General features: G+C 30.9%; 2 protein-coding genes across 2 annotated transcripts; one reads left to right on the forward strand and one right to left on the reverse strand.

The window, feature by feature from the left end:
* Positions 1-378: 378 nt before the first annotated feature.
* On the reverse strand, positions 379-4,230 carry LOC107023068 (transmembrane 9 superfamily member 7-like). Its single transcript, XM_015223615.2, has 7 exons — positions 4,030-4,230; positions 2,963-3,127; positions 2,767-2,876; positions 2,534-2,642; positions 2,332-2,444; positions 2,068-2,218; positions 379-1,978 (listed from the first exon to the last, which is right to left on the reverse strand). Exons 1-7 carry the CDS (start codon positions 4,204-4,206, stop codon positions 821-823), a joined length of 1,983 nt encoding a protein of 660 aa, XP_015079101.1. The 5' UTR covers positions 4,207-4,230; the 3' UTR covers positions 379-820.
* Positions 4,231-12,220: 7,990 nt separating this feature from the next.
* On the forward strand, positions 12,221-17,016 carry LOC107023202 (protein HOTHEAD). Its single transcript, XM_015223818.2, has 6 exons — positions 12,221-12,378; positions 12,981-13,362; positions 14,844-15,154; positions 15,268-15,653; positions 15,920-16,488; positions 16,632-17,016. The coding sequence occupies exons 1-6, from the start codon at positions 12,288-12,290 to the stop codon at positions 16,684-16,686; spliced, it is 1,794 nt and encodes a 597-aa protein (XP_015079304.1). The 5' UTR covers positions 12,221-12,287; the 3' UTR covers positions 16,687-17,016.
* The last annotated feature ends 24 nt before the right edge of the window (positions 17,017-17,040 follow it).

The following is a 17,040-nucleotide window of genomic DNA, read 5'->3' on the forward strand; positions in this document are numbered from 1 at the left end:
TTGCACACACTGTGAGCATTCGCATCAACACAACAAGATAACACTCATATAGGTGAATATGTTGGACTTTAGGAGCCCAACATATTCTTGTATTCAAAGTTTTTGCTAACTTTAATTGGTGTGTCAAATCCCATTCACTTTAATTTGTTAAATTGATATCTTGGCTACACCATTTATGAGTCAACAACCCTGCCCATACGTTTGAAGATCTTTGGATTCCTATCACAAATTTCTAACATTTATTCTACAGACATATCAATTTTGGGCATGCTGTCTACTACAAATTTCAAGAATGAAAACAAAGGGAAAGAAAAAGGAAGTTGCCAAATATTTCCAATATTACAACACTCATATATAACAAATAATTACTCCAAATGCTTGATGAACCTCAAATTTTTTTATTTGATCTTCTTGTAGAAGTTCTTGGAGCATATTCTACCTGCTCATATATAAAGGGACTTCTCTATTGATAAGGCTACAAGCAATTAAGCCATATACTCCAAATTAGTACGAGCTCTCACTTATTCATGGATTCAACATAATAAGATATCAAGAAGAACAAAATCTTATCAAGTTCCACAGAATTGTATAGCTAGAAAGTACAATAATCAAGCTAACAGGTAAACCATTTAAGAAGAAGTATGACCACAAGATACAACTAAGCCTATGCTAGTACCAGAAGACTGATTGGTCATTGGTAGCTTCTTCTCTTTGGTTCTCCTCTGATGAAGCAAGAAGCAATTCTACCTTTTACCGAGTCTTGGCATAACCTAGATCATTTTCACTATGATAATAACAAATCAACGAGGCTCCCTTTTGATCAGTCAATCTTCACAGATGAGTAGATTTTCCTAACAAACCAGAAGGAAGCATAGAATCCGATGGTTCCTGTTACTACAAAGAAGGCATATGATGCAATCAACATATAGCCGAAATACAGGATTCCTGAAACCAACTTTGTGATTTCCAACTTGGTGAAGAAGTAGAAGACGGAGTAGAGAAACAGGTATAAAGCAGAGGATCCAGCAGTCAGATATGCTCTCCACCACCAATGATAGTCTTCACTGCACAACTGGAAGTAACAGAGCACAACGGATATCTCCGCACATGTGATTATCAAGATCAGGAAAACGATGAAAAGGAAACCAAAGATGTAGTAGTACTGGTTCAGCCATATAGAGGTCAGGATGAAGAAGAGTTCAATGAAAACAGCTCCAAATGGGAGAATACCCCCAATAAGTACAGAAAAAGACGGTGTCATGTACCAAGCCTGCTCTGGTATTTGCCTAGGGATTTTGTTTGTCTTAACAGGGTCCTCAATGGCTGGCTTTTTATATCCAAGGTAGCTTCCAACAAACACCAAGGGGACCGAGATTCCAAACCATAAGCACACAAGAGCAAACATGGTTCCAAATGGCACTGCTCCAGAAGATCGCTCTTCCCAGATGAGAGCATTCAATATGAAGAAGATAGCAAAAAGTATACCAGGGAACATGAAAGCAGTTTTCAAGGTAATCCTTTTCCATTCTGTTCCCTTGAACATCTTGTATAGACGTGCAGAAGTATACCCAGCCAACAAACCCATGAAAACCCATAACAGAACCATGGCAGTCATTAGTCCACCGCGGTTGGAAGGTGACAAGAAACCTAGCAGAGCAAAGATCATTGTGACTAGTGTCATTGCAAGTATTTGTACACCAGTTCCAACATAAACACAAAGTAATCCAGAATTGATTGGAGGACGGAAGACATCTCCGTGAACAAGCTTCCATCCTGTTTCTTCTTGAGCTTCATCTTGTGTTTCCAATTGATTATAGTTCGCAATATCTCTGTACAAAGTTCTCATCATAATCATGGCAACCATACCAGATAGGAAGAGAACGATCATAAGAGAATTTATGATGGAAAACCAATGAATCTGATCATCATTCATGAGAAGGTATGTATCCCAACGAGAAGCCCACTTCACATCGCTTTCCTAGAGACAAATAGATAATAGCGAGTAAGATACCACAATATATGACGAATAGCTTTAAGTCTATAGCAGGAAGTATAAGGATTCAATACCTTGAAAGCAACATCATATGTGAATATAACCTCCTTATCTGTATCCACTTCCTGGGGAGCAGCACTACCTAGTATCAATTTTTTTGTATTCTCATTGCACGTCGACACTTGAGGGTTCTTGTCATTCCATTCCTTGTATTCGTGATTAATGCTGTTGAAAAAATTATCAGAAGAGAACAGATAGCCTAAATCTACAGTTCCCCACTCCTTGGGGTGAGAAGAATTGAAACAAAAACACAAGCTATAGGTGTAAAGCATCTAAACCTGTTTGGAATGACTTCAAACCCAACAATACGAGCAGTATCAGTTTCAGGATCCTTGTGGTACTTAACTAGAAAGCTTAAGTGGTTGTTTATAAAATATCTCTCCTCTTTGCTCTGGCAGAAGCAAGTAAAATGCATAAACATTTATATTATTCTAAGAGGATTAAGATATCAGTATCTGACAAGTCAGAAACAGCACTAACCCCAGCATAATTCCCCTTGAACCCAACACGGAAACCATGTTCATATGTAGTTGACTGACTTCCATCCTGCCTTTGCCTAGGAACAGCAACAGGAAGATTATCCAATATCCTGCAACACCATGTGATTGAATATTGAATTTTCATTTTCATTCAAAGACATGAGCAGAACTAACATGCGTTGCAGGAATGAACAAAATATAAAGAGACCAATGCTGAAAAGACATTACTCTTACATATTAACTTTGTATTCATCGTCAATCTTTTCCTTGAAATTTTTTGAAGATTCAGCATCAAGTTTTTGCCGACACAATACTTGGCATGACTGATCTTGTCTCATAAGGAACTGTGAACGGATGAACAAATAGAAGATACACTCAGCTAGTGCAACATTACATATAACCATCAGACTACAAGAGCATATATCCTTACAGAATAAACTGAATTCTCTATGCGGTCTCCTCGAAGAACCTCCCCCAGATTCTCCGCACTATTCAAAACTTTAGTAGGTTTGCAGAACTTCAAGTAGTAATAGTCATAGGGAAGTTGTGTCTTAGTAGATGACAGCTTGTTCACTTTAACATCAAGTGAATCACCCTGTTAGAGAAAAAGAGAGACATAGAAAAAGGAAACTTCGTTAGAGTCAATTACACTACAAGGATTCAGTGGGATGCATGAAATTGCTAGGGAATACAATCTTTTTTTATAAAGGGGAAGCAATCAAAAGCAACAGATATAAGCATATATAGCACAACATAACACTCAAAACACAGATTTATTCAACTATTCTCTTTCCTAACAGATTCTATCCAGCAACTATTCCATAGTTTTAAATGGAAAGATACAACTCAGGAAGTTGTAACGACTAACGAGCCCATAGTCCAAGAGATTTTGCTTAACCGAACAAATATCTGATAACTTCAAGTAATACAGGCTAAATTGGAAAATCAACACTTGGAGTAATCTATTAAATATGAAAAAGATCTTCACGATTTCATTCTCTTTAATAAAAAGGCTTTCGAGCTTTGACGCATACTCCCACTATCCCAATTTGTTTGACTGTTACTATTCGGGCACTAACTAGTCATTTGATCTCCTATTCCAAACCCCACCATTCTTTTAGGAACACAGACAAAATAATATAATTTGTCTACTAATTTTACCTCAGTTGACTAAGTTAGAATCAGTCCATCAACAAAGAGCGAAAAATGATCACACTCATCAAGCAAGTCAAACAATTTTACAGAAACTAAACAAAACACCAGATCAAACAGGTAACTGAAACCCACTTCAATAAACCATAGATCCAATCATTAATCCGTCTGAAAAACTCTGTAAATGGGGAAATCTCAGAAATTACTGAAGACCCAGAATTGAAATAACCTTAAATTACTAAAGAAACATTAACCATATTAGTATTTTGATCCAAATGATCCAATCAACCAACTAGAAAACAAACAAAAAAAAAGAGTAAATGATAGATGAAGTTTTGAGTGTACAGTTTGAAAATCGCGAGGAGCAACGCCGGGGAGATAGAAGGAGTTCGTCGACGAGATGAAGAAGACAATAGAGAAGCAGATGACGGTGAGCCGGCCGGATAATCCGCGACCCATCTTCAGTTTTTTCTGCAGGGAGCCAAAAGGTTGAAGAGTCGGTAGTTTGAGACAAAGTTTCATATATATACAACAAGCAAATGCTATTTCCCTTTGCCAACATTTGGTCCAAATTTGGAGAAACTATTTGAAAGAAAGATTTCGAATTAATTTTTTTTCTCTCTGAAATAATTTTTATTTTATTTTACTTATTGCATTTAATGAATAAAAAAATATAAATTTTACAAATTTTAAATGTTTATATTAGATAAAATTATGGCTAGAACCCTACTAAAGCTTGTTTCTTTTTTTTATATATAAACAAAATTTTTCATATAAATTGCATCGTCAAATTTTATGAAACAAACGTCTACATCAAGCAATGATAATAAAGTAGTTTCAATATTTGATTTTTTTGACGTTACAAGCATAAAATGTGGGGAAATGGACAAGAAGAGAGAAAAGAGAAAATAATACATCAATTTGGGTAAAATTTATCACATTTGGTATTTATATTAGTTCAATGTATACATGTTATGTGTTTAAAATTATTATTTATTTAATTTAATCTTAATTAATTGACATATATTTTACTTTATTACATCACATAATAATGAAAATTACATAAATTTGATATAAACATCAAATATGGATAAGTTTTTCATAAAATTTGTTTACTATCATTGTTAATAGTTTGATCTAAATTACGAGTGGTCCTAATTATTTAATCATTACTACGTCAAAGTGGTAAAAGGGTTGGTCCTAATTAATTTTATCGTTATTCATAAATTAAGTAAAACTAGATAAAATTATCAATCATTAATAATTTAATTTAAAAATATCTCCATCACTAATAACTTAATCCAAAAATGAAATATATTGTTACTTAATGATTCGAAACACATCTTTCCAAATAAATCTGTTATTCTTCTTTTAAGCACATTTTATTTCAAATAAAAATTGTTTTTATTGTATTCAGTTTTGATATTTTTTTTGAAATATTACTTTAATTATAGTATATTTAATTGGAAAAATATTGTGCTTTAAAAGAAAGTTAATATATTTATTTGAAAAAAAATGTTTCTGATCAATAATAGTTATCTACTATTGATATGATACAAGAAATATATAATAAAAATAATATTATTTTATTACCTTTTAAATACATTCAATTTGATGGCTTGGGAACATATGAACTAATACTGAAAAGTGCTTAGTAACAAGAATAGACTAGATCAAAAAAAAAAAAGTTATTTGTTGATTTTTCAAATTGAATAAGTATTATTTATAATTATTTTTAACATAGTGAACAAGTAAAGATGAACGACTATTTTTTTTATTGCTCCTATGATTATAAACCAAATGTTATTTTATAGTTGTTCAGTTCACTGTTTTTTCTCACGGCTTGGCTAATATTGTTTCTCTATGGCCATTGGGTTTCACTTGTAAAGGTTAAAGATTTTTCCTTTTAACTTGATTTCTTGTCCTAGTCTGGATATGTTCTCTTTAGTTGTTTTTTTGTATTACTGTTATAATGTATCTTGCTTAAGACATGATCATAAATATAAATACTCTTTATGGGTTTCGTTTATTTTGAAGATAAGTTATATTAAGATTAGTTATAATGGTGTCATTCGCTCATGCATATTGAAGTTATGCATATTGGGGATCAAAGCAAGTGTTTAAGTGAAACTGTGCAAGTGGTGTAATAGTTTGGTTTTAAGAATGTAAGTTCGTGGTAAGTGAAGATTCGCATTCACTTCAACTATGCTTGTTACTTTGTTTTGAACCATTCTCCGAACTGTTCTAGCTTACTAATATGTCCAGTTTTTTATGTGCACAGTTGGTCTGACACCATGTTAACTTTCGGTTTGAAATATATCTTCAGAAATTCTTTTGCATTTGAATATCTGTGGTTTTCTTCTATGCTGTATCTTTATGATTTTGTGGTACTTTATTCTTCAGGAGGCTAGAATGAGAAGTAACAATTGCTTATCACACCCATGGACAATTGTTGGGTTAGCGTGATTTGCTTAGTTTCATAATGTGGAAAACTTTCTCCAACAACTCAAGGGAACTGATCTCTCCTATTTATGTGTTTCAAATTCCTGGACTTCTCTCTTTATCCACAAAGTTCCTTCCTACTGTCATGAACCTTCTTCGACGACTAGCTGATGATGGACAAAGGCAGGTAAACAGTGAACCTCAACGAAATCCTTCCCCTGCATCAAAGAGTTTCCGCAGTAGTCCCAATCATTGTAATGCTGTGTCATCATGTGCTTCCTCGAAAGTGAATGGAGCAGAATACTCTAGAGTCTAGCCCCTCAATACCTGATAAAACAAAGTAAATCCTGTTTATAGATCAGATGAGTCTTCTTATATTTCATGAGAGCAAGTTTTCATGCTCTCACACCATGTCGCATGGTGCACAATTCTGCTCTGGCTTTCACCTTTGAGCAAGCAGGTAAAGATTCAGAAACTCTGAAAGGCACTAATTTTTGTGTACGTGTAACAAAACTCAATATCTAGACCAATGCAATTCAAACTAAAACAATTGATACATATATTTCACTAACTCGTAATGAAACTACAAAGGAATCTAAGTACTAAAATGGAAACTGAAGAACTAGAAGAAAGGGATGAGAATCAGAACTGATCAAAGGAAGGGGATGAGGAATACAGATACTCCATAACAGTTTTGCCTAAACCGTTCTTTCACATCAATCATCCTTTTAACTAGTTGTTTATTGGGGCTTCTAATTTTTCTGCTTCTAATCGGCCCAAATAACTAGTTGTGTGGCATCCGTATAGCTATTGACATTGGGCCGAGGCTGGTTCATAACAGTACGACATGTATACTAGGCGGGGAACTTGAGGTTAATGACATCGCCTTAAAAGTAGATTTTCTTTTTCTCCCTTCTTGTATCACCTTCTATAGCTTCCTCGTTATATATCGTTCACCCCCCTTATCTGGTTTTGCTATCAATTTAGTATTATGTGATGCCTAATATCCTATGTGTCTGAAGGAATAGCAATAACTGTATTTTACTGATACATGACAGAATCTCAACATCGCCTATTGTGAAATGCTGTCCCTGATTTTCTTTTTGCAACAAAGCTACTGTCATGTTCTGATGACCTTGAGACCTTTACCCCTGTACATGACATTACATTAACTTAGCAAGAAAAACCAAACAGGAGACGACATAATTTTAGTTTCTTCTCATCAGGAGTGTTATTTTCCGTTGCTATGTTATTGTATTTTTGCCTTTGGTTCAGGCAACAAGATAAATTATCAGTATATGAAAGAAAATTACAGACTGATGACAATAGTACTATTTAGGCTTTTCTGATTTCTTATGTGAAAATGAAGAGGGGACTAGTGAATGTGTTGAGCAGCATGTGAAGGGTGTGGAGTTTGTTATAAGTAACTATCAATAGGTATAACAAATTAGTCTCCTTTTGTGTTACTTGTGTTTCTGCTTTTTCATCTATTCCTCTGTATCCCTTCTCTATATTCTTCAGCTTTTATTCTTCTGTTACATTGTCATTTTACCTTTTACTTTCTTATTGTATAATGTACTTTACCAACCAAAAGAAAAAGAATTCTTATTGTGGAATGTACATAACTCATTTGATGGATACTATTACATTTCATGTGGTCTAGAATTGGCAATTCCCAACTTTTCCAGCCCAAGACATTGCTTCATTTATTGCAAAAGATTGCAACTGTCTTTTTCTTCTCTAAAAAAAACAATTTGATTTCCAGATGGTTAGCTGGCTTAGCTTGAATATAAAACTGCGTATATTTTTTGATAAACATAGTCTCCAAGTTGGTTTGGGCGCCTTTCGATTTCCTTGGAATATATATATCAAGTAATTCTATCTATCAAGATTTGAATAAATTAAAATTTTTTTATTCAATTCAATAACATACCATTTAAACCTACATAATTTAGTTTTTGAATTTGAACCTGAGACCTCACCGTTCTAAACCTGATTAATCTACCTAATAGTATTGTATCTTTCTATATATAATATATGAGAGGTGGCAAAGGTTTAATATATTCACATGGAGGAAAAGAAAAAACAATGAATGTTGCAAGTTTTAAGTTGGAGCTCCCACCTCCCAACTGCGGCGTATTTACTGCACACATGCACTTTTCCATTTACTTTGTGTTTTTAAATATATTTTTATTTGATCAGTTATTTTCTTGTTTATTGTATGCCGGTAATAATACCAAGAAATATTCTTTGTAATTATTGTATACATCTATATATGTTATGTTTTCTGACTAGTAACAAACAAATTACTTATTCCTTATTATTTATTTATTTTTAAATGGACACGCGTGATAAGAAAATAACTATGAACTTATTGAGTTTATTATTTTACTTTTATTGATTATAAAATAAATGAAATTTAAAACTTAAGATTTTTTAAGAATAATTAATTAAAATTATAATAAATAAAAAAATTATTCTTTCTTAATTTATTAAAATAAAAAAATAATTAGAAGTAATTATAAAACAATCGGACAAATAATTATAAACCGAGAGAGTATTCCATTGATATCCAACTATCAAGTGGAAGTTAAAAGGAGGATTGATGTCCTAATTAAACTTGTGAACATAAAAAAAACATAATCTGCTATGGGCATGTGCACATGCATGACATGTTCCAACTGAATGAATAAATGTTATGATATTCAAAGTTATAATTTCTTGGATTTACTCACCACGATCAAAGTTAAAATGGTATAACTAACTTGCTTGATTAGGACAAATGAAGCATCTCTATATCAAAAATAATCATTAATGATAATTAGTATTTCTTTTATATGTTATTAAAGTCTAATAACACTTAATTAATATAAGTAAATATTCTAATATTTTTTATTAATGTTAATATTTATTATCATTAAAAGTATTTTTTTATTACAGTGTATAATACCAATTACCATCATTTCTATTTGATGGTTGTAATGTAATGTATGTTTATACTACTCCGTTTTTGTTTACTTTTACTATTTATTATTATTATTATTATTATTATTTTATTTTATTATTATAATTACTAGTATTATTAATATTTTATTATATTATTATTATTTATTTTATTATTATTATTAATTATTTATTTTATTATTCTTAATTATTATTATATATATTTTTATTACTATTACTATATGTTATTATTATTATTATTAATTTTTTTTATTTTTATCATTATTATTATTATTTATTTTATTATTCTTTATTATTATTATATATTATGTATTATTATTATTATATTATATATTATTATTATATTATATTATTATTATTATTATTTATTTTATTATTATCATATATTATTATTAAATATTTTATTATTTTTTATTATATATTATTATTATTATTATTATCATCATCATTATTTTATTATTTTCATATTATTTTATTATTATTATTATTATTTATTATTTATAATTTTTATATATTATATATTATTATTATTATTAAACTAATCAATTTTTATCATATTAACAACTTTTAAGGATATTTCAGACATTTTTATTAAAAAAGTGTTACCAGCACTTATTTTATCTAAACAAATAACTATTTATTTTAAAAATAAATTCTAACACTTTTAAAAATACTTTTTAGAAGCTATTCCTTTTAAGTCTATCTAAAGGGCTCTTAATTTGAAAAAATTACGAAAAACAATTAGTTTTACCGACATTTTTGGACTCTTGTCTATAGTTGTGTACTTCATTTGTCTCATGCGGCAACCTGTCGTGAATAGCGTTTAAGCAACGAGGAAACGTAAATGAACCACAGTTTCCTATTAAGCTGAAAACAACGCTTTGGAGATAATGCGAATAACAAATTTATTCGAGTTATTTTTTTCTGTTTCAATTTATATGATATTTTTTTATTATTAATTTTTATATTTTTTAGAATTAAAATATAAAAAGTTTGATTTATATTTTATGAATATTTTTTTATTATATTGATACGCAAAAAATTGCAATGTATTGATATTTTTCTTATAATTTTTGAATATTTAAATTTTTTATTTAAAATATCGAATTAAGATAGTCTAATTTAACTTTGAAATTTAGTCAAATTGACTTTCAAAAAACGCAACATGACAAATAAAAATAGAACGGAGAGAGTATAATTTAACTTGATATTAAATTTAAAAAAGAAAAAAGATATTTTTAAAACTTGTGATCGATCTAAAAAAAATTATAGATGTTGAGTATTTTTAAGTTAAATTGTACTAAATATAAAAATATGTAATTTTTTTGGAATCAATTAAAAACAGTGAATTATATAAATTGAGGCACATAAAATATTATTTTCTTTGTCTCATAATAGTTATCCACAATTAATTTTGTACGCTTCTTAATAAACTATAAATAAATGGTGTAATTTTACTATATGAACCTTAATATAATCAACATAATATTTTGAAAAATGTAACAAGAAAATTACTATAATTAATAATAATAAAAAATTATGAACTAAATATGAAATTATTTATTAATTCCATAAAGTTAACAAATATTATTAGACATCTCAAAATAGTATAGTGAACAACTATTATTAGACGAAAAGAGTAAATTGTGGAGGTGCATGGTGTTTACGTATAATAGAGTAATATTCTATATGTAATAATAGTTATCAATTATTGACTTGACATACTCACTAAAAAACAATAAATAATAGGGATAATATTAAATTTAATGATGATAAATAACACCCCCTTGGTTCCTTTGTATATATCATTCTATTCTATAAATAGTTGATTCATAATATTTATCATTTCATAAAATTATTGCATAAATTACCATATTGTTCCTTTTTCTCTTGTTCTTGACCAACTTAAAAAAATTAAGTAAATAATTTATGTTCATTGGTTAAATTAATTAATTAAATAAATTAATTCATATACATCGATTGAAAATTTAAATTTCGATAAAATTAAATAATGGTAAAATAATAAACTTGCTTAGTTTCTTAATGCACGTGAAATTCAAAATAATGACAGATAAATAAAAACAGAAAGAGTATTTAATAGTATGAATAAATAGACATAGAAATAAATTATTTCTTAATATTTTGAATTAATGAAATTATTGAACAATTATTATTAAAAAATATGTGTGTCTTTATGAGTAGTGAGTTGTCCAAATTAGGTGCTTAGACAAAGATGATAGACAATTTTCATTATAGATTAATTGAATGGATAACCAATATGCATTAATAAACGACCCCAACCGTAGGCATTTATTTCGCCTTAAATGAGTATTACTCTCCTTGTTTCAAATTATTTTTCATTTCAAAAACTTTAAAACAAGATAATTTTTTTCATTTTATTCTTGTTAATAGTTGTTTTTTAAATTTACAAGCATTTCGTTAAAAATAAATACTTAATAAAAAGAATTGTATTTCATAAAAAAAAATTATGAATATATTCTTCTACATAAAAAAGCCATAATGGATAGAGACAGAAAAACTAATTCATGGAATAAAAGAGTGAACCTTCCCCTCTCCCTTGAGCTCTTTTGTGTTGTTACAAATTAAAATTTGGAGTAAGAGAAATGATGAGAAATTACGCGAAAATTAAATTCTCACCAATAAAATAAATGTTGAGCTATAGGGTGTATGTAAGTTAAATCTTAACAATAATGACTCAATAATACTCACTATATCACTACTCTCTTTATTTCAAATAAGTGACATTTTAAAATTTACATTTTATTTTAAAATAAGTCGTATTTGACCTAATTAAGAAAATATCAACGCTATTCTTTAAATTTTATCCTTATTTAAACACTTATTTTAACATAAATAAAAAGCTAAATTTATTTTAAGGTATTTATTAATAATAAATTAGTAAAATTGTGTATTTTACTTTATAGAAACAAGTGGTTGTTTTTAATTAAGAATTGTATCGCATATTAAAATATCACTTATTTTGAAACGAAGGAACTGTCTGCCACGTAGAACATGATCTAATATTTGTAGCAATTAATGTTATAGTTGCGGAATTCTATAAGCTGTAAGCGAATCAAGTGCTAGTGTGTGTATATATATATATATATATGTGAATGTTGATAGTAGCACACAGAATATATAATTAGGCCAAATCAAAGAAAGGCACAGAGAGTTCAATGGCAGTGGTAATTGGTGCAGTTATGCCTGTAATTGTCAAGCTTTTGCTGCTGCTTTTATGCCTCAATTTTAACTCTTCTCTCACTCAAGGTACTAATTTTTGCTTTTCATCACTTGTCTTTATTTCTACTTATCAAAGAAAAAATAGTTTCTTGGTAGTCCGTCCAGTTGAAAACAGAAAAAAAAACTATTATTCCTTGTTCTTTCGATGGGCTAAAAAGATAAAAAAATAATTGTTCTATGTATCATACAACTGACACATGCCGTATGAGGTTTCTTTTTATTTTATAGATTTAAATCTTTTCATATTTATTCACAAACTTTCGATCCATCGATGTGTGAAAGAAAAAAAAAACAGAGATAATACTTCTCTCTAACATCCATCCATTTAATGAACGATTAAATATATCCTCAATTTTACCACATGATATAACAAGTGGTCTCAAACCTTTCAAGAGCATGAAACTCTTAATAAAAACCAAGAGAAATGTAAAAAACATTCTTTAACTACGTGGTAAGATCAGAATTGTATTTATGTTCAGTTAGTCAAGAAGAAAAAAAAAATCATACAAACTTATTTAGTTACGTGAGAGACAGAGTAAAATTTTTCGAAAAAAAATAAAATTATCCCCTAATACGAGTTTTAGATTAAATTTTCTAACAATGGGAGTTGTCTGTTTTTTGTAAAACAGCAAGAAAATGGGAATCATGGAAAGATAAATACCCATTCATAAAGCCAGCAAGCTCATTTTCATCATCAAATGCTTGGAGCAGTGGTAGCAGCAAGGGTCATAATTATGACTACATAATAGTGGGAGGAGGCACAGCTGGCTGTCCATTGGCAGCAACTTTGTCACAGAAATTCAATGTGTTGTTACTGGAAAGAGGAGGAGTCCCATTTGCCAATGCAAATGTCTCCTTGATGCAGAATTTTCACATCTCTTTGGCTGACACTTCTCCTCATTCTGCTTCCCAAATTTTTGCTTCAACTGATGGTGTCTTTAATGCAAGAGCTAGAGTCTTGGGTGGAGGCACTTGCATCAATGCTGGTTTCTATAGTCGCGCTAGCCAAAGGTTCGCAATCTGTACTTACCTGACTCTTATACTAAAAATAGATTTTTACGTCTTTTGGCAATTCTGAATTCAATCAAATCTAAAACGCATCCTTTATCATGATATCAGAGTTTGTCCTATATCAATTGTGAGATAGAATTTTTATCTACTTATAATTCTTGGATTGGGTCATGATCGGATTGAGTTATGACCCGACCGGTCCAATTGCCATATTCAATTTGAAATCACGAAGAAATAAGTATAGCATTCAATTTTTTAAATAGTTGAAACCACTTTTTTTTAAGTACATTGTATTAAAATGAAGGCATTGATAGTGATGGTTCATTTAGCAGACTAATCGTACATAGCCTTTCTAAATCAATATGATTCTGTGAACGATCTACAGTTAGACTCCATTAATGATCTTGGTATATGCTAGTAGTAACAAAAACGTTTATGACTTATTTCATTTTTTTCCTAAATATGGAGTGGTAGGGTAACGGTTGAGATAAGACAAAATATAATTTACACCTTTAAAAACGTATACAAAAATAAATTTAATTATTTATACAATGAAATTTTTCAAACGAGGTAGCTCCGCTACTTCTGTATCTTTATTAATAGTTTTGGTTGCTAGTGATCATATCTATCTCCAAATTTGTGGTCCTTGTTGGCTGTATTTAGATATAAGATTTGGCAGGGAATATCATAATGGACAAATGATTTAAAGACCAGCTAGACATGGTTGGTTGTCAATCCATATATGTGTACCTAAAATTTGAGGCTATTGCATACTCTAAACATCCCAACTACCAGCCTTCCATCCTCATTTATTGTACTTAAATAATAAATTATTTCAGACCAATAAATTTGATTTTCTTCTTTATGATGGTCACTTTATAAATCATCCTACTATTTATCATTCATGAATGGTTGTTGAAACAGAAATACTCTATTCGTTTCAAAATACTTGTCATTTAGAAGTTCAAGTTAATTTATTTGTATTCGTAATTAGCTTGTTCGTGAAGACTATAAATACCTTAATTATAACACATAAATGTAATAAATGTTCAATGAAGATATATTATATTATCAGACATAAATAAGGGTAAAACAGTCAAACATCTTTCCTAATTAATGATTTCTTAAGAAATGTACAAATGAAAAATACGACAAGTATTTTGAGACGGAGAAAGTATAAAACAGATATGTAAGTGTATGAGTAATACTAGTCTTCCTTTTTTTTTCTATTATTTGTATTTGGAACCTACTGACCTGATTTTGTGATGTAGGACGAACTTAAAGGGACATGCTCCTTGTGTGGAGTTTATCCATTCTGAGGGCTCGAACCTGGATTAATGTCTTCACTTATGCTAACATGCTTGAAAATTCTGTAATTTGTATACTTATAGAAATATGGCTTACATATACTATATATTTCTGTATTGAGGTGCAAATTGATCAGGTAATTCATTTGATACTATGATTCTTTGAACTTGTAGCTATATCAAGAAAGCAGGATGGGATTCTAAACTGGTAAATGAATCATTCCCCTGGATTGAGAAGCAAATTGTTCATAAACCAATCTTAGCACCATGGCAAAAAGCAGTAAGCGACGGTCTACTAGAAGTTGGTATATCACCTTATAATGGATTCACTTATGATCATATATATGGAACCAAGTTTGGAGGAACTCTTTTCGATAGATTTGGTCATCGGAAGACTGCAGCTGATCTTCTCACCTCAGCCAATCCTGAGAAGCTTGATGTTTTGGTGCACGCGATGGTTCAAAAGATCGAATTTGACACATCAGGTATATATTACATGTCAAATAAATCTAATACATTTAGTTCAAGATTGAGTTGAAGTAGAGCTAGAAAGGATCCGTCTTCAATGAGACGATGATAGTATTTTAAAATTGTGCAGGAAGGAAGCCAAGAGCAGTAGGAGTCATCTTCAAAGACGAAAAGGGGAACCAACACACAGCATTCCTTTCAAAGAGAAAGGGAAGTGAAATTATAGTGTCATCTGGTGCAATTGGAAGTCCTCAGATTCTGTTGCTTAGTGGAATAGGACCAAAGGCTGAATTGAAAAAATTGAACATCTCGGTGGTGTTTGATAATAAATTTGTCGGTAAAGGCATGTCAGACAACCCCTTGAACACCATATTTGTTCCAACAAATAGGCCTGTTCAGCAGTCACTTATCCAGACTGTAGGAATTACCAAGATGGGGGTCTATATTGAAGCTAGTAGTGGATATGGAGAAACCGAAGATAGCATTCATTGTCATCATGGTGTCGTTTCAGCTGAGGTTAGTCGTATAACTTCAACTTCCTTCAAGTATAGAGTCGAGATTTTATTAATTAGTTCTTGTCTTGTTGGAAATTTCCTCTTTACTTTACATACTGAAACCGAGAACTTTTAGTGGCCAAAGCCAGAACATGGCTTCTAGGACACTTGAGTGCTCGAGTTTTTTCACACGACACTCCTTAAAACTCCTTATGATCACTTCATAATGAAAGTCACTAGACCTTCAAGCCTTTTTCTGACATACATTGCACGTTTGGGCATAACCAGATAGGGCAACTCTCCGCAATTCCTCCAAAGCAAAGAACACTGGAAGCAATTGAAGTCTACAAAAGAAACAAGAAACATGTTCCACAAGAAGCATTCAGGGGAGGTTTCATATTGGAAAAGATTGCGACACCTTTATCAACAGGGCAGATTAGCTTGAAGAGCACCAAGGTTGATGACAGTCCTTCCGTCACCTTCAACTACTTCAGCCATCCACGCGACCTGAAGAGATGTGTAGATGGCATACGCATCGTGGAGAAGATTGTGAAATCGAAACATTTCACCACTTATGCACAGTGTGACAAGGATACACTGGACAAGTTGCTAAACATGAGTGTCCAAGCTAACATTAATCTTATACCGAAACACACTAATGATACAGAGTCGCTTGAACAGTTCTGCAAAGACACAGTGACTACAATATGGCACTACCATGGCGGTTGCCAAGTAGGCAAGGTGGTAACCCCTGATTACCGAGTTATGAATGTCAACAGGCTCCGGGTCATTGATGGTTCGACATTCAACGAGTCACCAGGCACCAATCCTCAAGCCACCGTGTTGATGATGGGCAGGTAAAATTATACTCCCGTCTGTTTCAATTTGTTTGTTTGATTTTGATTTGATACAAAGTAAATGAGACTTTCAAATCTTGTGTTTTAAACAAAAAATATGTAGAAAGATTGGCTAATTATACTGATTGATTTCTTTGATGCAGGTACATGGGAGTAAAGATTTTAAGAGAGAGATTAGGAAGAGCAGCTGGTTTGTAAAGATTTTACTGGTTCTTTTTTAGTCCTTTTTTTGCAGGGGAAACTGAGACACAAGTGTGAGTTTTGTCATTTTGATTCTTTGGCAAGTAGTTATGTGTAGTCTGCAGAGTTTGGCTTGCCACACAAAAGAGTAATTGGGACGAAAAAACTTACCCGCAACTATATATTATTTTATCATGGTTAAGTAATAAATTGAGACGATAATATATGTCATTTAACCATGATTAGTGATAAGTACACATGAAAGAGACATGTCATGTGTTTATTCATTTTATGTAAACATTTGGTGGTGTAAGTAAGTTTTTTTTTATTATACGTGTGTTGCTATAAGTGATATTGTTTATTTTTTCTTTC

The sequence above is a fragment of the Solanum pennellii genome, chromosome 6 (assembly GCF_001406875.1).
Source record: "Solanum pennellii chromosome 6, SPENNV200".
Lineage (NCBI taxonomy): Eukaryota > Viridiplantae > Streptophyta > Magnoliopsida > Solanales > Solanaceae > Solanum > Solanum pennellii.